The sequence below is a fragment of the Colobus angolensis genome, unplaced genomic scaffold, assembly GCF_000951035.1.
Source record: "Colobus angolensis palliatus isolate OR3802 unplaced genomic scaffold, Cang.pa_1.0 Scaffold13, whole genome shotgun sequence".
Lineage (NCBI taxonomy): Eukaryota > Metazoa > Chordata > Mammalia > Primates > Cercopithecidae > Colobus > Colobus angolensis.
In genome coordinates, this window is record NW_012114252.1 from 23,102,961 (window position 1) to 23,128,374 (window position 25,414).

A 25,414-nucleotide genomic window follows, 5' to 3' on the forward strand; every position below is an offset into this window, starting at 1 on the left:
CAGCAATGAACAGTTGGAATTTGAAATTTAAAACTCAACACTATTTACATTTATCTCCCCACCCGCCAAATTACATAGGTGTAAATCTAACAGGATACGTACAAGGTCTAGGTAAGGAAAACGACAAAACTGTAGTGAAATCAAAGAAGATTGAAGTCAATGGAGAGATGTTCCATCTTCATGGATGGGAAAACTCCGTGTTTTTTAGATGTCAGTTCTTCCCACTTTGACCTGTAGATTCAATACAATCCTAATCAAATTCCCAGCAAGTTACTTTGTAGCTACCAACAAACTGATTCTACATTTATGTGAAAAGGCAAAAGACCCAGAATAGCCTCGCAGTATTGAAGGACCAAGTTGGAGAACTGACACTAGCCAACTTTAGGACTTACTGTAAAGCTGTAGTAATCCAGACAGTGTGGTGTTGCTGTAAGAGTAGACAAATAGATCAATGAAACATCGTAGAGAGCCTGGGAGTTGACCTACCTAGTAAATCCACCCAGATAGTCAACCCATCCACCCAGATAGTCAACCCATCCACCTAGTCAACCCATCCACCCAGATAGTCAACCCGTCCACCCAGAGAGTCAACCCGTCCACCCAGAGAGTCAACCCGTCCACCCAGAGAGTCAACCCAGAGAGTCAACCCATCCACCTAGTCAACCCATCAACCCAGAGAGTCAACCCATCCACCCAGATAGTCAACCACCCAGAGAGTCAACCCGTCCACCCAGAGAGTCAACCTGTCCACCCAGAGAGTCAACCCATCCACCCAGATAGTCAACCCATCCACCTAGTCAACCCATCAACCCAGAGAGTCAACCCATCCACCCAGAGAGTCAACCCGTCCACCCAGAGAGTCAACCCATCCACCCAGAGAGTCAACCCATCCACCCAGATAGTCAACCCATCCACCCAGAGAGTCAACCCGTCCACCCAGAGAGTCAACCCAGGGAGTCAACCCGTCCACCCAGATAGTCAACCCGTCCACCCAGATAGTCAACCCATCCACCTAGTCAACCCATCCACCCAGAGAGTCAACCCATCCACCCAGAGAGTCAACCCGTCCACCCAGAGAGTCAACCCATCTTTGACAAAGGAGCAAAGGCAATTCAGGGCAGACAGAAAAGCACTATTTCTTTTCAACAGATAGTTCTAGAAAAACGACATGCAAAAAAAAAAAAAAAACAAACAACAAACAAAAAAACAACCAGCAACTGTGACTATAGACAGTGATCACACACAGTTCAAGAAAATTAACTCAAAATGAGTCATAGACCTAAATGTAAAATGTATAACAGTGAAACTCATAGAAATGTAGGAGAAAGTCTAGGTGACCTTGGGTTTGGCAACAGATTTTTGGATGTAACACCAGAAACACTCTTCATGAAAGGAAAATTGGTAAGTTGGACTTCATGAAGATTGAAAACTTATGCTTTGCAAAATACAGTTAAGAAAATTAAAATGTGAGCCACTGACTGGGAGAACAGATTCGCAAAACACATATCTGATAAAAACCTGGTATCAAACAACACATGGAAAATAAGGGTGTTTGGATGGGTAGGGCAGGATGAGCTAGGGAGGACCTGGAAAGTTAGTTTCTTTTTTAAAACTCTAGAGACTCTCCTGGAGCACCCCTTGCCCTTTTCCTGAGAAGGGAACTAAAAATACGGCCATAGTTGTCATGAACTTGGGGAAACCACTACTCGGTTTTTACCCTCATTAAGGAACTTTGTTATGAAAGATAAAATCACTTTGTAAATGTGAATTAGAGTAGAAAATGAAAAATCCTTGTGTACTCTCTAAGCCACTGGAAACTTGAGGCAGAGAAGTTTTAAAAGACACACGTGGATTTCCTCTGAAATATTTGTAAACAGCAAATTCAGAATATGTTGGTTAGTTTAGGACCATACCAGGCTTTAGTTGTTACATTGAATTGCAAATAACTTATGTTCATGAGCCTAGAATTCAAGAAGTTCTTGGTGTGAGAATTTGACAACTACTTCTGGCTTCCCGGAGCCAGAACCCACCTGGGAATGGGGTTTTGAAGTAAGCACCGTTGCAGAGACACAGACGGCAGAGGCCGCAGCGCAGGCTGGGAGACTTCCTTCAGGTTTCGGTAGACTGTCTTCATTATGGCCTAAAAACATGTCAGATGAAATTTTAGAAACTATTTCCAAACTCAGTGAAGGTTTGTGACATCTGGGACATTGTTTTCAACACAGAAGTTGAATGAAACTGCTACAGAGGCAAAGAGAAGTGTGGAGAGGAGAGGCTGTGGTGACTGGGTGTCCCCCTCCTTCCTCTCCTTCCCTCCTTTTCCTCCTTCCGTCCCCTCCTTTTCCTCCTTCCGTCCCCTCCTTTTCCTCCTTCTGTCCCCTCCTTTTCCTCCTTCCTTCCCCTCCTTTTCCTCCTTCCTTTTCCTCCTTCCCCTCCCTTTCCTCCTTTCTTCCCCTCCTTCCCCTCCCTACCCTCCTTCCCTCATTCCCCTCCTTTCCTCCTTCCCCTCACTGCCCTTCTTCCCCTCCTTCCCTCCTTCCCCTCCCTGCCCTCCCTCCCCTCCCTGCCCTCCTTCCCCTCCATGCCCTCCTTCCCTTCCTTTTCCTTCTTCCTTCCCCTCCTTCCTCTCCTTCCCCTCCTTTTCCTCCTTTTCCTCCTTTCTTCCCCTCCTTTTCCTCCTTCCTTTTCCTCCTTCCTTCTCCTCTTTCCCCTCCTTCCCTCCTTCCCCTCCCTTCCCTCCCTGCCCTCCTTACCCTCCTTTTCCTCCTTTCTTCCCCTCCTTCCCTCGTTCCCCTCCTTCCCTCCTTCACTTCACTCCCCCGACATCCCCTCCCTGCCCTCCTTCACTTCCTTTTCCTCTCCTTCCCCCTGAGGCCTCAAAGCCCTTGTGCCTGGGCTGTGGACAAGAAACACCTCTGCCTCAGAAGCTGCCTGGAGCTGGGTGAAGGCTTCCATTCAGCTCGCTGCCATCGCCTGTCACGCTGTCATCACCTGTCATGCTGTCACTCAGAGGAGAGATCATGCAGAAATTACTGAAGTAAAATGCTAATGTGTTGAGTTAATGATCACAGGTTTACATTTTATAAAAGACATCTCAATAATCAAACTGTTGTTGAGCTACCTTGCGTTTTATCTTGAATTCTTTGGAGTTCGGTAATTTACATACGTGTTTCAGAGTACACACTTGGTTTCAACCGTCTTAGCTGTCAACAAACACTCTAAATTATGAATTACGAGTTTTATATCTAAAGCTAAACATTTTGTGCTGTAAAATCCAGTGCTACTTACTATGCCTAGAGTAACACTATGAGAGTAAAATCTGATTGAAGTGATGGATGTTTGTTTTTCTTTTATGCAGTACACATTTTGGAACTTTATACCCAAGAATTTATTTGAACAATTCAGAAGAGTAGCCAACTTCTATTTCCTTATCATATTTCTGGTGCAGGTAAGTCTGGTCATTGTTTTCCATCTCATCAAATATAAATCTAAATAAGTAACATTTTGTTCTCAGGTAACTGCCACACGGCTGATGAAAGCGCAAGGGCATGGTGCCCCTCACCTACGATTCATTGATTTATTTTCATAAGGAAGGACAAAACGTGTTGGTTCTGTGAGATCCACACAAACTAAATTAGCACACACAACGCCACTTTGGGTTTAAGCTGGTGACTGCCTTTCCTGCCCCTTTCCTTCTAGTACCAGAGGGGAAGTCAGAGCTTTGTTACCTTTTGGACAAGTTCACAGCCAAGCTATGCATTGTTCCACTTACTTTACTCTTCATAAATGTGTGTGGATGTTCTAAAGAAAATCCAGGCCAGGCGCCGTGGCTCACGCCTGTAATCCCAGCACTCAGGGAGGATCACGAGGTCAAGAGATAGGGACCATCCTGACCAACATGGCGAAACCCCATCTCTACTAAAAATACGAAAATTAGCTGGGCATGGTGGCGTGTGCCTGTAGTCCCAACTCTTCGGCGGGAGACTGAGGCAGGAGAATCGCTTGGACCTAGGAGTGGGAGGTTGCAGTGAGCTGAGATCGTGCCTCTACATTCCAGCCTGGAGACAGAGCAAGACTCTGTCTCAAAAAAAATACAAAAAAAAAAGAAAAAAAAAAAAAAAAAAAAAGAAGAGAAAAGAAAAGAAAAGAAAAAGAAACTCCAAAGACAGTACACATGAAAAGAGAGTTTAAAGAAAAAAAGAGGGAAAAAATGTCTCGGGGTATGAGTTAGGGAGCAATGTGCCAGGTGTGTTTTAAGAACAGCCCTCTAATTTTTCTAAATCATACAAAATACTATTGAAGGACTTTTAAAATTTTTCCAACATTATTCAAATCATGTAATTAAAATGTGACACTGAAGCCGAGGAGTGAATTAACACAAGGCGTGCCCCGACTTCAGACTGTGTCTGCCACTCCCCGTGGTTTCCTTGAGCATGTTCCTTAATGTAAAAAAGGTGCCTTCATTTTAACAGTCAGTGAAATAGGATGATTGACTTGCTGTCTCCCGTGGTGGGCAGAGTCAGGTGCCAGCAAAGGGTTTAAATAAGTCAAAGCGAATGGGAAGTGCTGGCTCAGGGCAAACTAACCTGCCTAAAGTCAGTCATTTGCATTTTTGAAGATGATTTTACAATTCTGTCTTTCTGCAGTTGATTATTGATACACCCACAAGTCCAGTGACAAGTGGACTTCCACTCTTCTTCGTCATTACTGTCACGGCTATCAAACAGGTAAGCATTTTACAGACGAAAAAGAAGCAAGTCGCCATCTTTGCCATGTGAATTGCCTTTCATTCGAAGCAAGGTAATTGGTTTGTTTCAGCTAGTTCTTGGAAAATTCAACCAAGTTCTAGAAATTCATTTTTATAACTGTGTTGAGACTTGAAGCAAAATAAGAGATGTTATGTCATTTCGTTGCTATTCTGTCGCCATGTGAATTTGAGAAGAAATCTATGGTTTTCACATCCCAGATCACCCAGGGATGATCTGGTTCAGATGAGTCACTTAACCTTTCCGCATCCTTGACTGTCTTGACCACCTCAGAACATGCTGTTTATGGACTCCAGCAAATGGGGTGGTGTTTCTTTGTTTGTTTGTTTGTTTTTCCTTCATAGCCCTGGTAAATAAAGCCAGTGACTAACATGGAGAAGAATACATCTCAGTTTTACTCTCCATGTATCCATTTTATCACCCCCAGATTTCCCGTACACATGTTCAGTCACTCCCCATTTTCTCCTCTCCGTCTCTGGCAGAGACTCACGTTTCTGTCACCGTAGAGTTGCCCGTTCTAAACATTTCATGCTCATGGCTCATGTGCGGTGTTTTGTGACTCGCTCTTTCACTTAGCACGATGTTTTCAAGGTTTCTCCGCATCTGAGCAGGCGTCAGCGCTTCATTCCATCTGATGAATGAGTCACGGTCTGCCGCGCACACCCCGCAGTGTGTGTGGCTTCCTCTGGATGGACATTTAGGGTGTTTCCGCTTTTTGGCTGCTCTGAATCATGCTGCTGAGCACATTTGTGTTTCACACCCACCAGATCGGCTTTCAGATGTGCAAGTCTGGAGAGGGCGTGGCGAGGCAGGCACCACGGGCACCCGGCAGGAGCGTGGTGGAGCCACCAAGCACAGCAGGTGGCAACATCTGACACAGGCAGAGATGTGGACACGGGCCGGTGCAGATGCTAAACGCGCAGCTGTGCAGTCAGTACCTGGGGCCTGTGTGTCTTCACTAGGCCAGAGCCGGCCGTGCCCACTGGGATACGTGGACTGGGATGTCATTGGTTAGCAAAGGACTCGGGCAGCCCAGGGTGCCCCGTAAGGAAATGGGCAGCTCCTCTGCGGGGCGGGGCAGGACACAGCGCAGAAGCCAAGACGAACTGCACTGCCTGGAAGACAACATGAGGGAAACTCATGCTTCCCAAGGACTCACTGCCCGTGACTCAGGCAGTTTAGCCCCTACGTGGGATAAGGTCTCGCTCTGTGTCGGTGGCTCTTGCAAACTTCGACTTTAAGCAAGAGGACAGGTTTTCTCATCAACTTCACAAGGAAATGGTGCTGAAGGAAACGGTGTTACTCGGGGACCTGCTCTGTGTCCTCGGGCCTAAAGTGGCAGTTTCCAGGAACCCATCTTGGAGATGAGGTGAGGGCGGCCCATGCCGTCTGTGACACATCTGTGTGGTGGGAGCAGAGGCTGCAGATGGGAAGGAGACCCCTGAGCCCCTCGATAATTTCCCCAGAAAGTATTTCAGCGATTTGGGAGGAATCTCTGAAAAGCAATCAGATGCCACAGTGTCACAGTAATGGTCACGGCTGGAGAAAGCTCCGCATGTTTGGATATCCATGCATGCCAGCCTTCTTAATTCTCCAGAAGCTGGAGGTTTTGGGTTACTTGTTAATGTTCCCTTTGGAAAAGATTCCAGTCACAGGGCCACTGATGCCGCCACGTGGCCCATAGGGAGGAGGCCCCCAGTGAGCCTCCTGCCCCACAGGCTCTCTCAACATAATGTGCAGCGGGCCCATGGCACAGGCTTCCTGCCGCCGTCCTGCCTGGTTGTGTGTTGCGTGTGGCAGAGCTGTGTTCCCAGTCTGGGCGCTCAGTAGATGCGGTGGACGCCTGTAGGCCCCTGGTGTGCAGTCTCTCACATGCTGGGGGTTGTTACTGAGGACAGCATTCCCCATCCTTATCTAAGGCACCTGCGCCCAGCAACGCCAAACACAAAGGCATGTTCGTCATCCCAGGAATTGTCTGCATGCTGCATCTCCTGTTGTTGCTGCTTTCAAGATACCACCTGACTGTCCAAGCAGAGGGTGTGCCTTGGTAGTTGGAATTGGAGTGCGGGTGTCTGCGCCTGTCAAAGGCACGCAGGTCTGGCAGCGCGGCCGGGGTCGGGGTTAGCTCAGGCTGCTTTTCCAGCAGGATGCTTGCGCGTGCACAAAAGTCACGATGCGATGTTTCCCATGTGGGTTACCCAGACGCAGAAACGGACGGAGAACCCTAAGGCTGCTGCAGATGTCGCAGAGTGAGCCGGCGGTTCACCGAGAGTCTGGGCTGCCAGATCTCATAACAGTCAGTTTTTAATGAAAGAGAAAAATGGCCAGAGGGGGCTTTTCCAAGCAGAAGATTGACACTCAGCGGGTGGAAATGTACCTGGCCCCACTGCAGTCTTGAGGGCTTTTCGGTGTGGATGTGAAGAAACTGGAAGGCTTGCTCATTTCATTCAGACACTTCTTTTTTAGGAATTTATCCTAAGGCCATGCCATGAATAGGCACAGAAAGTACAGTTATATAGTACTTACACAGACTTCGATGAGCAGATCCAACGTCTTTACAGTTCTACAACTGCAGACATTTAAAGCAGCTCCCATTGCCATGGGAATATGCCAATGCTCTGTTGAGGATACAAAGAATAGTGTGTGTAATGCATCCTGATTTTGAAAAAATACACCCCCACAGATTTGGATTATGCTTAGACATAATTAAACGCAAGCCTTCTGTCTCTCCCTCCCTTTCTCCTCCTTCCCTCTGTCTCCGCTTCCTCTCTCCCTTCTTTGCTTCCTTTTTTTAGGGTTATGAAGACTGGCTTCGACATAAAGCGGACAATGCCATGAACCAGTGTCCTGTTCATTTCATTCAGCACGGCAAGCTCGTTCGGAAACAAAGTCGAAAGCTGCGAGTAAGTGACACCGGACACATTTATCCTGGTGAAGTCCAGTAACAGTTTAAAAAATAAGTTTTGCCCAGATGCGGTGGCTCGCGCCTCCAGTCCCAGCTGCTCAGGAGGCCGAGGAGGGAGGATCGCTGAGCCTGGGAGTCGGAGACCACTCAGCAGGCTTCCCCGCGCCTGTGAACAGCCACTGCTCTCCAGCCTGGGCAACCAAGAAAGACCCTGTCTCTCAAAACATTTTTAAAATACAAATAACTTTTTTTTAAGTTTTTATTTTCTTTGACAAAACAGACCAAAAAAAGGCAAAAAAAAATGTGTTTTATTGGGTATAGGCCCAAGCTCCCTACTACGTTTTTTTTTTACCTTTAATTTTTATTTGTTTATGTCTTTTTAGAGCAGTTTTAGGTTTACAGCAGAATTGAGTGGGTGTACCCACTGCCCCTCCGCCCAACACACACGCACACACATGCACACACACACACCACAGCCTCCCCTCCGTCAGCATCCCACACCAGGACTAGCGGAATTTAAAACCATGATCACTGCCCCCATCCCCACACACAGACTCCCTCCACCGGCATCCCACACCAGGATTAGTGGAATTTAAAATCATTGCGGGAACACACGAACCAATCAAGGCAGGGAAAGGTCGGAAACACTGTTTCTAAAATTTGTTTTAGAATAAAGTATAATATATCAGTATAAACTCGGCTAGGTGGAAATTTATGAAAATTGGAGCAGAATACCTCATTGAAGATTGCATTTTTAAAAAATGTATTTATTTATTTTTTTAGAGACAGAGTTTTGCTCTGTCGCCCAGGCTGGAGTGCAGTGGCACAACCTCAGCTCACTGCAACCTCCACTCCCAGGTTCAAGCGATTCTTCTGCCTCAACCTCCCCAGTAGCTGGGATTACAGGTGCCTGCCACCACACCCGGCTAATTTTTGCATTTTTAGTAGAGACAGGATCCTAACAAAATGTTGGCCAGGCTGGTCTCGATCTTGTGACCTCATGATCCTCCCTCCTTGGCCTCCCAAAGTGCTGGAATTATAGGCATGAGCCACCGCACCCGGCCAAGAAATCTATTTTTTGTTGACATATAATAGTTGTACATAGTTGGGGGTCCGTGTGGTATTTTGATGCCTGCACACCAGTGTTTAACGATGAAGCTGGGGTAACTGGGATGTCCGTCACCTCAAACACTGATTGTTTCTTTGTGTTGGGAATATTACAGTTCTTCTCGAAGGCTGCATTTTAAATCTGTTTCAAATGAATTATTCATGTAACTAATATCTCAATATATTTTAAAATATGTGTTTAAATTATTTAGATGAGATATTTTCAAACTTGTACTAGTCATTTGGAAGCACCTGTATAGGTAGAAACCATGAGTGTGGTTTTTCACGTTTGTGTCGTGGTAGCGGTCAGCAGCCTGCTCCAGTCCCCCATCTGAGGTGGATCTAGGTGCCAGGCCCACGCCGGCCCCTTCCAGCCCCCGCTGGTCCTCGTGCACCCTGCCTGGCTCTTGCCAACTCCCACACCTCCCTCCCTCCTCCAGCCCCACTGTTTCCCCTGGCTGTTTTCCCTGTCGAGCCTTAGGAGGTTTGGTGAGGGAGGCAGGGAGCACCCCACCGGGTCCCGTGCATGTGGAGAGCCAGGCGCATTCCAGAAGCCTGGAGGAAGGAGGTCCTCCAAGCAGCCCGGCCAGCCTGGGCTCAGTGAGCCTCTCCGGACAAGGCCGCAGCCCCTCCCTGTCCAGTGGGATGGGACCCCGGAGGCGTTCAGAGGCCCTTCAGAGGAGCTGGCATCAACCACTAGCCCCCCCGCCTCACCTTGCTCTTGCTATTCTGTGTATCACACACATCACCAAATGTACTTGTAAGCGTTTAAACATTTTCACTTATAAATGTGCTATCCCGGTGTTTAAATGCTTCTGAGACAGCTTTTTCCATCAGTGAGTTCAGGTGAGTGAGGTTTCCCTAGGGGTCAGGGGTTCAGAGAGCAGATGGCCCCGGCCTGGGGAACAACCACGAACTCCATGCCTATGTCAGCAGGCGTCCGGTTCCAGGGCTTCAATGCCATTTCCTTTAACGATTATATTTCCCTTGCAAAGCTTTTCCTACTTGTAGCTAAAAATCTTTCTTAAAAAACAGACCTAAACAGTGTCTGCCCGCAGAAAATTGAATTTTTAATGTATCGGTCTCCTGTGGGAAATGCCTTCTCTGTATCCTGTGTGTTGTAACTGAGAGGATGCTAAACAGGCTACTCAGGACAAGAAAGAAAAGATCAGGCTTTTCCTGCTATGGCAGACATCCGGCTTCCATCGGTCATAATGGCTCAGGCCTTTGAGGGTACTAGAGCGTCCTAGAAAAGCATTCCTTTAATTAGTTTTTCTTTTTTAATTAAACTTTTTATTTCAAGGTAATTACAGAGTCACATGTGGTTGTAAGAAATAAAACAGAGGCATCGTGTGTTCCCTTTGCCCTGATGTGTTGCTTGAAGATTTAGTCATTTCAAGGATGTGATATAAAGAGAATCCTGCAGCCTGTGACCTTTTGGGGTTGTCTGTTTTCAGGCAGTCTAATTCCCTCGGGATCCACAAAGTCTGTGCACCAGCCGTTCCTTCCCTTGTATTGCTAAGGAGCATTCCATGATGTGGCATACCGCAGTTTCACCATATTCACAAGCTGAAGGGCTTTTCGACCTTTCTAGTTTAGGGCCGTTATCAAGAAAGCTGCTATGAATATTTGTGTGCAGGTTTTCTTGTGAATTCAGTTTTCATTTCTTTGACATAAAAGCTCAAGAGTTCAGTTGCTGGGTCATCTAACATATCCACGTTTGGTTTTGAAAGGAACTGCCAAACCGTTTTCCAGCATGGCTATCCCATTTCATTCCCACCCACAACATTGCCAGCATCTTCACCAGCCCTGGGTGTTACTGCTGTTCCTGATGTCTCAGTGCAGCTTAAGCGTGTCCCCGATGGCTCTGTGGGACATCTTTTCGCGATTGTTTGACATCTGTGTATCCTCGTCAGTAAAAACAACTCTTCATGTCCTGGCCGGGCGTGGTGGCTCACGCCTGTAATCCCAGCACTTTGGGAGGCTGCGGCAGGCGGATCACAAGGTCAGGAGAGTGAGAACATCCTGGCTAACATGGTGAAACCCCGTCTCTACTAAAAATACAAAAAATTAGCCGGGTGTGGTGGCGGGCACCTGTAGTCCCAGCTACTCGGGAGGCTGAGGCAGGAGAATGGTGTGAACCCAGGAGGCGGAGCTTGCAGTGAGCCGAGATCAAGCCACTGCACTCCAGCCTGGGTGACAGAGCGAGACTCCGTCTCAAAAAAATAAAATAAAACAAAAATAAGTAACTCTTCATGTCTTTTATCCATTTTTCTAGCTGGATTCTTTGAGCTTTTTACTGTTAAATGTTGAGAGGTCATATAGTCTAGATAGTAGTACTTTGTCAGGTATATGATTTTGAATACTCAGCAGGATATTTCACAAAGCCAACGTTTTAAATTTTGTTCAAGTCCAATTTCTTGATTTTTTTCTTTTTTAAAAATTATTATTTCTTTTGAGACAGAGTCTTGCTCTTGTTGCCCAGGCTGGAGTGCAATGGCGCAATCTTGGCCCACTACCACTTCCACCTCCCAGGTTCAAGCTATTCTCCTGCCTCAGCCTCCCAAGTAACTGGGATTACAGGTGTATACCACCATGCTTGTCTAATTTTTTAGTGTTAGTAGAGATGGCGTTTCATCATTTTGCCCAGGCTGGACTCGAACTCCTGGCCGCAAGTGGTCTGCCTGCCTCGGCCTCCCAAAGTGCTGGGATTACAGGAGTGAGCCACTGCGCCCAGCCGAGTTTTTTTTTCTTTTGCAGACTTTACATAAGCATTCTTTGCCTGGTCCTGAGACCCAAAGACTTTCTCCCATGTTTCTTTCTAAGTGTTATAGTTTCATGTTTTACATTTTAGTTCATGATCCATTTTGAGATGATTTTTGTATAAGGTGTGAGGTTTCAGTCAGGTTTGTTTCTGTCCTTATTTAGCCTGTGGCTGTCCGATCACCCCTGCACCAGGGGTTGGCCGGTTGTCCCTCCTCCATGGAGTGGCCCTTGCCTTCTGTCATGATCAGTTAAACACATTTGTGTGGGTCTGTTTCTGGTTCCCTGGTCTGTCCCATTGGTCTCCGTCCCCATGCCCCACCAATCCCACACCGTTGGCCACTGTAGCTATCTCAGAAGCCCCATATCAGGGATATGGATTCATTCCTCCTCAGTCTTCTTTTTCAAGGTTGTTTTAGCTAATCTAGAGCCTGTGCCTTCCCATGTAAATTTTACGATTAGTTCATTTATGTCTATAAACATCCTTGCTGGGATTTCCATAGGGATTTTACTAAACCCATAGGTCCATTTGGGAAGAGTAACCTCTGCTTTTAAAGTCTCACAAATTCGCAGTGTGCTGTGACCATCACGTAGTGGTACAGAGAACTCTGTTTGCAGTGTAGACAGAAGCGTGGTGATGCCTTGATCCTGGCATGCCTCCCGAGTGGCAGCGAGACTGGCTGGAGCCCTACAGCCACTCACTCGAGGGTTCTGATGATCGTTCACCCTTCAGACACACAGCCGAGATCTGCGATGCTTTCCTCACCCTCCAGACACAGCCCAGGCCACTGTGATGCCTTCCAGACCCTCCAGACACACAGCCCAAACCACTGAGATGCCTTCCTCCCTGATGAAGTAAAATGGATACAGATACAAACTAGACCATCACCTTTCATTAAAAACCCACATGATGAACTTTCTGTAATTGATTTTTACTTTAGTTTTTGAACCGTTGTTGCCACTTTTGCTTTATTTGTCCTCATGCTTTGATGATCTGGGCAGCACCTTGGTTCTGTTGATCAGGAAACCCTCAGAACTCGAGTACCTGGTTCATAAAACGCCTAGATTTAGATCAAAGCTTCTCACAGGAGTACTTCCCACTTGGCCACGCTCATAGAACACTCCAACTCGTCTTCGTTGGTCTGAATCAAAGATAACCTTGTTACAGGTGTTTGTGTTTTTGCTGCGGAATATTTGATCGTGCTGTACTTTGCCACTACTTTGATCTGCAGTTAGAACATTGAAACCTGACCTGGTCTTTCCTTGATCCCAGCAGAATGTCTGGCAAGAGTCTTTTCCTGGAACCACATCCACATCCCCGTATCTACCTGTGACTAGATGAGCAGCTTGAGGGAAGCAGTCCCACACGATGGGCGAGCTTTCACGGAGGGGCTTTCCATTGACCGTCCTTTCTGCTTTGTCCTGTAGGTTGGGGACATTGTCATGGTCAAGGAGGATGAGACCTTTCCCTGTGACTTGATCTTCCTTTCCAGCAACCGGGGAGATGGGACGTGCCACGTCACCACTGCCAGCTTGGACGGAGAATCCAGCCATAAAGTAAGGGGCCTTTCCGTTAGACTCCAGGGCAGGGTCTTCCTGTCGTGCTTCCGAATATGCCTGTGTGGCCACAGAAACTAACATCCTGTTTGAAAAGTCCGTGTTTTCAGTGTATACAATGAAAACCTAGGGAGTTATGCCAGCCAAGTTTTTCCTCACTTTTCCTTCCTCCTATTTTCCACTTTTTTCTTTTTCCTTTTTAAAAATAAATTACATTGTGTATATTTGAGGTATATATTATGATGTTATAAGATACATATTTTTATAGAGAAATTGTTATTCAAGTTCAACACATTAACACATCCACATCTCACATGGTTTCCCATTCTCTTCCCTGGCACCCGTGCAGGAGCAGCCATAACCTACTCGATGCAGCAAAACTCTAAGCCCAACATGCTCTTTCCCACTCAGTGCAGCAAAAACCCAGAGCCCAACACACTCTTGTCAGCTCTAGTCCTCATGTTGTACGTTGGGTCTTTGGACAGTTCATCCTAAATATTGCTACCTTGTGTTCTTTGACTTACACCTCCCCATTTCTTTCCCACTTTTTCTTTCCACTCTCAATGTATGTAACAACCAATCACCTCAGGTTAACAGAAATAACTTCAGTATTAGCCTGTGTCAATTAGCTAATGTGTCAAATTCAGGATTTAATGAATAGATTGTTGGAATTTTAAGAATTTTCTTTCTACTAGTTAAAATTAATGTGAAAACTGGCCTAGAATTATGTGAAAAGTCACACACAATTCTAGATTTTGCCTGTTACTTCATTGAGTGTCATTTTTGTGAATGTAATCAGGATTTTAATCAGGATTTTCTGAAATTACTACATAAGTAATTTCCTGCACTCAGTATAAAATTCTGCACAGGCAGTTGATGCTGCAAGAATTTTAATTGTCAATCATAAAAGAAAAGATACAGCACTATTAATTTTAAGATTCTTATTATTTAAAAAATCTGGAAGTTTCTAAGGAGTTTATGAAAGTGAGCATAGCTCAGTGGATTCAGCTAAGTCATGAACTCACAAACGTGCAACTCTAAAATGGTATTTAAGTAATACCTGTGGGTATAAGCCATTTCTACTATGAGATAGAGACATTTTTCTTTACAAAATCACTGAAGGATATGCTAGTCTTTCATAGATAATTCATGATATGTATCAGGAATTGAAAAACCTGTGGATTTTTTTCAGTTAAATTTGCTTTCACATTTTCTGTGTAGCGTATCCCAGAGAATGAACACACTAACAATAGATTGCCCGCAGCTTCGGGGGGTTGGAATCCCTGGATGATTCAGGTATTCATTGTAAGCGGCCGCTGGTCCCTCTGGAACCTGGAAGGAGGTTAAGGTTCCGTCCACCCGGAGACCATGTGAGCCCTTCACACTCTGCAGCCAGTGGCTGTCTTTGCACGCCTTCCCTGCAGACTGGCTGGTCAGGCTCAGACGAGTCCCAGCCATGCTAGGGAACAAATGCTGTGGGCCTCCAGATGTACCTTGTCCAGATGAAATGTTGTAGCAGTTGTGGAAGATGTTAAAATAGCTAGTGCACTTTGACCTTTTGTGGCTTTGCAGTTTGCATTATAGTTTTGTGTTCTCTAATGTCATTTTTGTGCATTTTGTTTAGCTTGAGGGACTGGAATTATTTGAGCCCTTTCCTTAAAAGCAGAGTAGGGGCGTGGGAAGGGTACAGCCGACTTCTGTTGGGATCCCGTGGGGCTCACATGTCTGCACAGGCTTGTTCACTTATCTGGATTCTTTGCATCTGTGAAATGGGGACAACCCTATCTCTCAGGGGCTCTTGTGAGGATATAGTTAGAGAATTCCCACTGAATTTAGAAAATAAGCGCCCCCTGATATGTGCCCTTGGTGATGGAGCGGCCATCATTTACCCCCGACCCCCATTTGTGCACTTGGTGTCACAGCGGTGACCGTCTGTGCGCTTGGTGTCGCAGTGGTGACCGTGTCCCCCTGATTTGTGCATTTGGTGATGGTGCAGTGATTGTTTCTCTCGTTTGTTCTGACTCCTTCTGTGTTTTATTTGTCCAATACTCTTCCACTAGAAAGAAACATAGGAAGGGATTCAGAGATGCTGTTGCCTCTTCCCAGATCCCTGGGCACAAGTTTCTCCTCTCTCCTCCCAAGGCAGGGCCAGTGCAGCCTTCATGCCCACCTCAGGTCTGCCCTCAGCCCCCTGCTCATGCTCACAGATGCTACTGAGGTCACCAGGCCTCAAAATGTGCTCTGAGAGCAGCAGCATCAGCATCACTGGGCACCATCTTAGAAGTGCAGTTCTCAGGCCCTCCCTAGCCCCGCTGCATCAGAAACTCTGGGGCTGAACCCAGGAATCGGGGCTTCAGAAGCTCTGGGTAAAACTGACACACACTCAGGCTTGAGGAGTCTCCTGGCCCAGGCCACGCGAACAGTTAAGTAGAAAGCGTTTGCCGCCCAACGGCGACGGCCACAGGCAGGTTGTTGCCAGGTGGTGAAAATGAAGTGAAGTGAAGTGATCCCGTGACCACTCTCTGTAAACAACAGGGCATTCTGTAAAAGCAAAGGGATATTTCAGGTCCTGGATTTGTTTCCTATTTAATAGCTACTGGCTACTGCTTTGACAGATAAATCAGTGTCCACACTTGAAGAATTCGAGCATTGCTCTCTGTCCTGTTAGTTTTAAGTTGAGGACACTGGGTAAGAATGGAAGGATTAGAATTTTCTGGCACCTAAGAGATGCAGGAATAACAGTAGTACCTTATCTTCCTATAACTATTGAGCGTGTACAAACTCATAGGGTCAGCCAGGCTTTGTAATCACTTGGTTGGAGGCACCAGCGTCTGGGTTTGTGTTGACCGTTTTGGCGGTGAGCTCACACGTCTTGCACATTTGTAGACGCATTACGCGGTCCAGGACACCAAGGGCTTCCACACGGAGGAGGATATCGGCAGACTTCACGCCACCATCGAGTGTGAGCAGCCCCAGCCCGACCTCTACAAGTAAGCAGGGGCTTCGGGTTCTTTAGAAACGGATTTTATGCCCTCAACGTTGCTCTTGCTTTTCACCCCAGGTAGTCCAGCCATCTGGTGGTTTGGAGAGAATGTAAATCACTGCTTAAAGATTAAGACTGAGTCAAAAATACATCGCTTATTTATTCTCATAGACTTGTACCACTCAGATTTGTAGCTTTTTATACAAATATTTGAAGTGACTTAATAGAACTATATTTGTGGGGAAAAAAAAGAATAAGTTTTCTTTATTTTGTGAAAGACGTTTGTCAACTCTGGGTTAAGGAAAATCACTGAAGCCGTGGGCTGATCCGAACAGAAAGGACGACAAGGGAAGGGGCTGGAGCGGAGCTGGTTTAGCTGCATGTGGAACAGGCCGGGTGAAGACGCGCCGCTCACAGGCCTCTAGAGACAGGAAGGCAGGCAGGCCGGGCGCGCACTTCTGGGGGGCTGCTGGGCGCATCCAGTCAGTAACGTGGCTTTTCTGTCACCAGGTTTGTGGGCCGCATCAACGTTTACAGTGACCTGAACGACCCTGTGGTGAGGTGAGTGCCTCTGCAGACGCCTTAGCCATGGTCATCTCCCTTGTTGCATTAGAAATGCATTATTTAACAGACGAGGGTTTCTACGGCAGCTACTCTAGTGGATGTGAAAGGTGAAGTTCCACTTTCCCACAGGGCCAGGCGCCACTCTTGTCTCTGGTTTGTCTCAGGCACACATCTGTGAATGTTGACATGTTGGTGATGCTCATGAAACAAGTGTTCACCCAAGACTTTGCCCAGAGGGTTGTCTCACAGGCCGGGAGGCGTCAGGGTCCCATAGAGCAGTTTCATAGTGAAGGGCAGAGTACAGCTTCCCTGTGAGAAATGCCCTCTCATGATTCGGGTACTGATTTGTCTTCAGATGTGAAGTTGAAAGACTTCTAATTTGGAGGCCATTTTTGGGAGTCTGTTCATCCACTTGCCATCATTACTGGGGTGCATTACTGGCTCAAGGCCTGTCTGAGGCTCACATCTACCTGAGAAGGTGGAATTGGTAACCGGGACAAGGCGGGGGGCAGCTCACAGTCGGGTACTCTGCCTTCCCATTCACCAGCATGGACTCAGGGGCAGTCACACCGCATACCCACAAGGAAACAGCCATCCTCAGACACCCCATCTATGGCCCCGAGGCAGCCTCAGCTGAGAGCCAGCCTGTGCTGAGCCCAGCTCCGGGCAGCACCCAGCTCCCAGGCCTGGGGATATTTTCTCTGACATTATTTCAAGATCTAGCATTTGTTGCTGATAAGATACTTGAATGTCATAGTTGAGGGAATGGGCTTTCACTAGGTTTTAAAGTTGCGTCTTGTTCATAAGCTCCACTTGTTAGGGAAATGATTTTTCTTCCATTGTAAGCACTCTCCAAGTTGTTGATGTCTCCGTAGGTATAGCGTTGCGTGTCAAACAATACATCTCCCAAACACGGAAACACACTCACTGGGAAGCTATTGCAAAGTGAATAGTTCCTGAAATGCACGTCCCTGGGGCTTAGCTCCTTGTAAGTCTCCTGGAGTTACTGTTTTAAGAAAACCATGTGTGCACTTCTTATTCTTAGCATGTGTTTGTCATCATTACCCATCAGCAGGCTGGGAGGTGCTTTTGAGAATTGATAGTGGCCTTGCCTTGGTTTGCCTAAGTATATACTGTTCTAAAGATAAATTCCTTCTTACTTTGGAGAAATAACTTGTATTTCTGTGTGCCATGAGAGTTAATTTGTGTTTGAATGAGTAAACAGACTTGGGTTTATTCATATTCCCTATGGGATGAATCCAAAACAGTAAACATTGCAGGCTTTTTATCTTTATAGTTAGACCACGTTTATTGCTGAGCAACTTGGGATGATTAATTGCTAATGCATTTTGCATTTTGATACTAACTCTAGTTTCACTTTTATTTTATTTTATTTATTTTATTAGAGAGAGAGTCTCGCTCTACTCTAGTCTGTCACCAGTCTGGAGTGCAGTGGCACTATCTCAGCTCACTGCAGCCTCCGCCTCCCAGGTTCAAGCAGTTCTCCTGCTTCAGCTTCCCGCGTAGCCGGGATTACAGCCATGTGCCACCACGCCCAACTAATTTTTGTAATTTTTAGTAGAGACGGGGTTTTGCCATGTTGGTCAGGCTAGTCTCAAAACTCCTGGCCTCAGGTGACCCGCCCGCCTTGGCCTCCCAGAGTGCTGGGATTATGGCATGAGCCACCCACCGCACCTGGCCTAGTTTCACTTTTAAATATTTATGCTATTCAGTTGCCTTTTAATATTTGGATTATTGAAGATGTTTGTAAATTTGTGATATGGACAGTTAAGAGTTACACACCCAAATTCTCAATCCATCCAGAGTGACGTTTCTTCTTCCTCTGTCCTAACTAGAAGCAAAGTACTTTTCCAAGTAAATTATTTTTAGACTTCCCTGAGTCAGCTTTTTTTTAAAAAGCTGTTTGTTTTCATAAACACTTGTGTTGCAAACAGAAGCTGACAATCCTTATAACACAACCAGACAACCCGTATGCAGCCTGGGAGCTCCATCTTTAGTGACTGCCGGGCGAGGAGGTGTGTGGAGTCCTCAGCCGCAGCCTGGGGCGGACACCTCTCCCTCTGGGCAGCTCCACTCTGCCTGTCTTCAGCCGGATGCAGTTGTGAGGTCTGTCAACCAAATATACTCCATGTATTTTACATCCATAATATTCAGTAAGTTCTTAACTTTCCATGATAGAAGGACAGTAAATACAATGACAAATGGAAAGCAAACTTCAGCAAGCACTTTTGACCCTTTACCCTCCGAAGCAACCCTTTGGATGTTGCCAATAGCAAAATTTATAAATTTGAATCTTGCTGCTTATTTCTCCTTTACTACTTAGGAAATGAGAAGAGATTATTTTTCCCTCAGCAGGGAACCCTGTTATATCAAGATATAAGCCCCTGGTGGCAGAGACCCCGCTGCTGCTCGCCGTGGCTTCAGTGCGCAGAGCGGGGCTTGTTCCTCCATGTGTGAGATTTTTACGTTCTTTGGCTGTTGCTTGTTTTCCCCCAAAGCAGCCACGCATGGACTGTCCCTGATTTATAGGTCCTCCCATTCAGAGGAGCTTTGCAGCGTGGCTACCAGTGTTTCTAATGGCCAGATAGAGTGTCAGCCTTTGTCTCCAGGAGTAAGACTGTGCCACATGGGACTCCCCGCATCTCACTGAGGATGTAATAGAAATGATTGAGGCTGGGCATGGGGATGGCCAGCTGTAATCTCAGCACTTTGGGAGGCCAAAGCACACGGATCACCTGCGCCCAGAAGGTCAAGGCTTCAATGAGCTGTGATCGTGTCCCCAGCCTGGGTGGCAGAGTGAGACCCTGTCTCAAAAAAAAAAAAAAGAAAAAGGAAACAGTTGAAGGTTGAGTGACTTTTATTTTATTCCACATCCACCCCTCTTTAGCCTTTCCAGAACATTCTGCGACCTTCCAGTGCAGCTGTTCTCAACCTGAGGCTTGTTAGGAGAGGGCTGCTGGGCCCCACCCCAGGGTTTCAGGTTCTGACGGCTTCGGACGATCTTCCTGACTAGTGTGATGTTCCTGACTGGCTCCAGGTGCTGCTGACGGCACTGGTGGGGCCACCGCAGGGACCGCTGCTCTACAGGTCTCTGGGGAGTGTTGCTGAGGCTGTCGGGCACAGCTCAGTGGGTCTGGGTGGGGCCTGAGGTCCCGCGTTCCACAAGCACCACCAGGAGGCCCTTGCCGCTACTCCTGGAGCCATGTGTTCGTCCCCCCCAAAGATAAGACCTCATATGTTCACATGCACCTGGATTGACTTAAGCATCTGAATATAAGCAAACCGCCGTGTACGCCGTCTCTCAGAAAATGAGATCTGCTGAGCAAACGGGCAGGTTTCACGTCTGCGTCTCGCCCCCATCCTGGCCGCTCGCCTTCGTGTCTGCATCGTTTCTGATCATCGTGTCTTTCCAGGCCCTTAGGATCGGAAAACTTGCTGCTGAGAGGAGCTACGCTGAAGAACACCGAGAAAATCTTTGGTAAATATCTAACTAATTATTCACCATTGCCTCTAACATTAACAATGCATGAAGCAAAGTTAAAACCCGCCATGGAACCCTGAGAGCATTTCTTGGTGCCTTGAGGTGCTGGAGGCTTTCTGGCCGGCAAGTTCTGTCCCACTGAGATTCGGATCAGTGAATAAGTGCGGTCCTGAAGCAGCAGCATCAGAGATTACGGCATATGGATTAAGGCCTCTAGTTTTGGATTCAGAAACAGAAAGTTGCATCCCTGAAGGAATTTATGAAATTTAGTTGTGCAGGAAATTTCTTTCGTGTCTGCATTTCTTGGCTAGGATCTCCCATTTCTTGTGGGTTATCGTCTGTTTTAGTCGAGGTAACTTTTGTGTGCCCCACTGTCAGGAAATGCTGTGCACCTGTCCCTCAGTGTCCTTGGGGGACTGGTTCCAGGATGCCTGCAGATGTCAAAATCCACGGATGCCCAAGGCCCCTGTTTGCATGTAGCCTATGCATGTCCACCCCTGTAGTTCACATCATCTTAGGTTACTTCTAATACCTGGCACGATGTAAATGCTAGGTACGTAGTTACGCTCTACTGTTTTTATCATCTGTATTTTGTATCATTGTATTGTTATTTTTATTGGGGATTTTTTTCACATCTTTTCCATCCCCAGTTGGTAGAACCTGCAGATGCAGAACTCATGGATATGGCGGGCCTGGTGTATATGAAGACGGGAACTCTTGAAAAATGAAGCATAGATTGCTTCCTACGCCTGAAGAAAGGCCTTTATCCTAAGGAATCAAGTGTTAGTGTTACGTGACTATGGACACTAGTTTGTGAAATTAAAAATAGGATTCGCTTTACCCAAGAATTGGTTTTCCCTGCAGCTGTGTGTAACTCACCGTAAGGCAAGACACACTTGTGCCCTGGTCATCACCCTTGCTTTTCCTCTCTGTAGGTGTGGCTATTTACACGGGCATGGAAACCAAGATGGCATTAAATTACCAATCGAAATCCCAGAAGCGATCTGCCGTGGAAAAGTAAGGCTCCCCGCCCCGTCGCTGGACGCGCGTGATGGAAGTAGCTTCCTCTTGGCCGTATTGGAGGTTCCTTTACCAATATACAGCATCTTAGTAACTGCAGAGCTGACCATTCAGGGGGACTTTCTTATTTTGTGGTGAGGTGGACGGCCACACCCCTCCTTCCTGCGCTTTCTAACGCCTGATACCAGGTTCATGGCAGGTTCAGTGTCCAACAGCTCCTCCCACCATTTCATGAGAAACTCCAAATGGGCTTAGTTTTAACTCTCGGATTTGGTCGAAGCTGTGCATTCTCTGCTATGGTTTTACGAAGAGCGAACAGAGTCATCTTTTCATTAAAGTCCTGATGATAAATATGTCAGGATGGTAGCTGAATTTGTACTGGAAAAGAAAGGCTTCTTCCTGAGATCTGCTTAAACCTTAGTTAAGGATCTGTGCTTTTCCTGTACTGAGGACACTTCCTTTCAGAGTTACTTACTTTTCCTCCCCCTCCTTTCCTCCCTCCCTCTCTTCCTTCCTCTTTCCTTTCCCTTTCCTTTCCTTCCTTCCTTTACAGTGGTGGTTAGTCACTAAGTTTTGAACTAATTTGTTGATGCTTAAAGGTAGAAATTGATGGCCGGGTGCGGTGGCTCAAGCCTGTAATCCCAGCACTTTGGGAGGCCGAGATGGGCGAATCACGAGGTCAGGAGATCGAGACCATCCTGGCTAACACGGTGAAACCCCGTCTCTACTAAAAAATACAAAAAACTAGCCGGGCAAGGTGGCGGGCGCCTGTAGTCGCAGCTACTCGGGAGGCTGAGGCAGGAGAATGGCGGGAACCCGGGAGGCGGAGCTTGCAGTGAGCTGAGATCCGGCCACTGCACTCCAGCCTGGGTGACAGAGCGAGACTCCATCTCAAAAAAAAAAAAAAAAAGGTAGAAATTGATTTCTGGATGTTCTTTTCAATGACGGAAGTCCAGGCAGTGCAGAAGCATTGTCCGCAGTGTGCAGTGTGGCTGTGAGCAGCCCTCTCTCTCCTGCTTGTGGCACTTTCCCCACTCTTGGCTCTTCCTACCTTTGGCCTCTAGAAGTATTTGCCAGGGACCATGGCACGGACGCAGGTACAGAGGACGCACCGTGGTGCGTTGAGGGCAAACGCATCACCGTGCCATTCCTGTTCTGTTTCTTCAAAGTGCAGAGCTCATTTCCTCGGGGACTAGTGATCACCTCTGTCCTTTTGTTGTAGATCGATGAATGCGTTCCTCATCGTGTACCTCTGCATTCTGATCAGCAAAGCCCTGATAAACACTGTGCTGAAATACGTGTGGCAGAGCGAGCCCTTTCGGGATGAGCCATGGTATAATCAGAAAACGGAGTCGGAAAGACAGAGGAACCTGGTACGGACAACCACTGCCCTCGTATGATCCCGGGTGACCTGTGGGCCATTATTAATAAAATGTGGTGCAAGAAAAAAGATGAGAGTGAATTTACTGTAGGCAAAAGGCAGCCTTGATTGATTCAATCTCTGTGATAGATGCATTCACGGAAATTTAAAGTCTCAGTGGACACCAGCTGCTCCTGCCATCTTTGGATCTGGAAAGGTAGAGGTTCCCACAGTGAAATCATCAGGACAGTGCCTTAAATACTTGCACTGTGTCCTTTGTTTAGAGGGTGCTGAGTAAATGCTTGTTAATGATTATGAGATAAATGGCACGTATTTGTGGTAAATACTTGGAAAAAAGGGGTCTACTCCAGTCCAGAGCAGGGCTGTGTGCAAACCCAGACCCTGTCCACTGAGCCTAGAGCGGGGCCGTGTGCAAACCCAGACTTGTGTTGACTGAGCCTAGAGCAGAGCCATATGCAAACCCAGATCCTGTCCACTGAGCCTAGAGCAGGGCCGTGTGCAAACCCAGACCCATGTCCCCTCCGTCCAGAGCGGGGCTATCTCTGCATCATCTGTCCCTCCCACAAAACTAACATGGCCCCACAGATCAGCATAAAAGTATACTGAAAAGTCATTTCACCAGGCTTAGTTTTACATCTGTAGGTTATTACCAAGTAAGTTTGGTTGTAAGAGACTCAAAGAGATCCTATGAGTATGCGGAAGTAAAATTGCCGCAGGTGTCTGGTGGGCGTGTCTCCTGTCACCGGCACGTGTTTGTCTTAACTCGTGATTTAATCTCCACTTGCTGGCAGGGCAGCCCTGCAGCTCAGCCTCTGGACCCGGCAGGTCCTGGTGCAGAGACCAGGTGACCCAATGGCTGCCCCCCACCCATCGTCCTTGTCTTTGGACTCTGAAATCTTGTATTTAGTAGTAGCACTTGTATAACTTATGTCTAAGCCTGAGGTGTTAGAGCAGCGTGCTGGAGCCCTGCTGTCCCTCCTGGTGGAGGTGCTGACCCGCACCTTCTCCTCTCACAGTTCCTCAGGGCGTTCACGGACTTCCTGGCCTTCATGGTCCTCTTTAACTACATCATTCCCGTGTCCATGTACGTCACGGTCGAGATGCAGAAGTTCCTCGGCTCTTACTTCATCACCTGGGACGAGGACATGTTTGACGAGGAGACTGGCGAGGGGCCTCTGGTGAACACGTCAGACCTCAACGAAGAACTGGGACAGGTAGGTGTCTCCTGCGTCCTCTGCTGTGATTTATTAGCATCTGGGTGAGTCTGCTTCACGTGCCTCAGGTCCTGTGCCTGTCGTCCGAGCGTGGCTGTCCCTGGAGCTGGGGTAAGATGGCAGCAGGGTTGTTTTGAACCCTCTGTGTGAAACAGTCGGCAGTGCTGTTATATTTACAACGGACGCAGAATCACCTGCCCTCGCCGACTCCTGGAAACTCATCTGGAGCTTCCTGGGCAGAACCCTTTCTGGGTGCAGATGTGAATCAAGGCTGGTGGGTAAAAGTGGCTTTGCCAGCCTTGCACTCTGCTTCTGCACCTGATATTCAAGTCTCATAGCAAGCTGGGTATTTTCACTTTAAAGATGAGTAAGCCAGACTTTCAGTGACTTGGTTGATTGCAGAGAGTTCAGACGCCTCCGTTCAGATCCTGCTGCTGCGTGATGGCTACAGGAGCTCGGGCTTCACTGCCACGCCTCGAGTCTCAGTCTGTGAAATGGGGATGATAACAGATGCTGGCCTTACAGGATTGGGGTGCAGATGAAATGAGATCATGGACACAAGGTGCACAGCGCAGAGTCTGGTGCGACCGCCGCCCTGCCGCCGCACCACCGGGAGGCACACACCAGACCTGCTGGCTTGGGAAGGGAGGTAGGGAAAGACCCATTCCCTGGGTGTCCCCAGCCTAGAGCGGTGACCTTCCCTACCTTCCCAGCCTTAATGTTGCAGAGTGCAGGGTTGCCAGAGCAGGTACCAGGAAAGGGTAATTGGTCTTTTCGGAAGAAATAGAAAGTGATTTTGAGGGGTATTTTAGCAAACAAGGCTACTTTATAGACCGGTAGCTGAAATCTCCATCTCCCGCCCAGATGACAGCCTGTAAATAGACTTAGACTCCGGCAGATACAGAGGCCTCTGCTGCCTCCTGTGAGGAAGGCGGACAAACAGAAGGATCGTGTTTTGCGTTTGATGAGTTTGACCTTTCAGTGTGTTCTTCCAGCGTGTCCCATACTCCTCACAGTGGTGTGTCGTCTCAGTCAGCAATGCGCAGACGCTGATTTAGTTGCTCCGTAGTCAGGTGTTTTTACCTAGGAATATTCTATCTCCTTTTCAACAATAGATGGTACATTTTGTGAGTGTCTGATAAATTCACTGGGAAAGAACTTTTTTCTGTAGCAAGGAAAGTGCCCAGCAGTGTTGAGTATGGCAGATTTCTTCTCTGCCCTCCTCCATCCATCTGTCTGGAGTCCAGCAAAACAGAATTTGATTTCTGTCATTCTTTCCTGACCAACACCAGGCTCCAGCCTGGAGGCTGACCTCCCCGGACATGGAGAAGTGTATACTGTTGCTCACGGGGGGACACATTGAGGTCAAGACAGGTGGACAAGCCCAAAAGGCAGGTTCATCTGACCGCAGCTCTGTGGGTAAACGCCCGTGCCCATCATCGATGTGCAGTATGATAACACGACTTCTTTTGTATGTGAAATAGAGATTCATCCACCACTCAAGTGTCTGTGTCTACGACGAAAACAGCCATCTCCCATGGAGATCCTGTGCCAGAAGTGCTTTGTGTACCTTCCCTGTGTCCTGTGTGTGCTTTGTGTACCTTCCCTGTGTCCTGTGTGTGCTTTGTGTACCTTCCCTGTGTCCTGTGTGT

General features: G+C 47.3%; 1 protein-coding gene across 1 annotated transcript in view; it reads left to right on the forward strand.

Moving 5' to 3' along the window:
• ATP11A (ATPase, class VI, type 11A) overlaps positions 1-25,414 on the forward strand; it is a 93,793-nt gene that overhangs the window by 14,132 nt on the left and 54,247 nt on the right. Inside the window, exons 5-14 of the mRNA XM_011933952.1 lie at positions 3,359-3,448; positions 4,647-4,727; positions 7,562-7,669; positions 12,970-13,098; positions 15,985-16,088; positions 16,592-16,642; positions 20,080-20,144; positions 21,083-21,164; positions 22,390-22,540; positions 23,565-23,762. Coding sequence (XP_011789342.1) covers positions 3,359-3,448; positions 4,647-4,727; positions 7,562-7,669; positions 12,970-13,098; positions 15,985-16,088; positions 16,592-16,642; positions 20,080-20,144; positions 21,083-21,164; positions 22,390-22,540; positions 23,565-23,762 — 1,059 coding nt within the window. The remainder of the gene's footprint in view (positions 1-3,358; positions 3,449-4,646; positions 4,728-7,561; positions 7,670-12,969; positions 13,099-15,984; positions 16,089-16,591; positions 16,643-20,079; positions 20,145-21,082; positions 21,165-22,389; positions 22,541-23,564; positions 23,763-25,414) is intronic.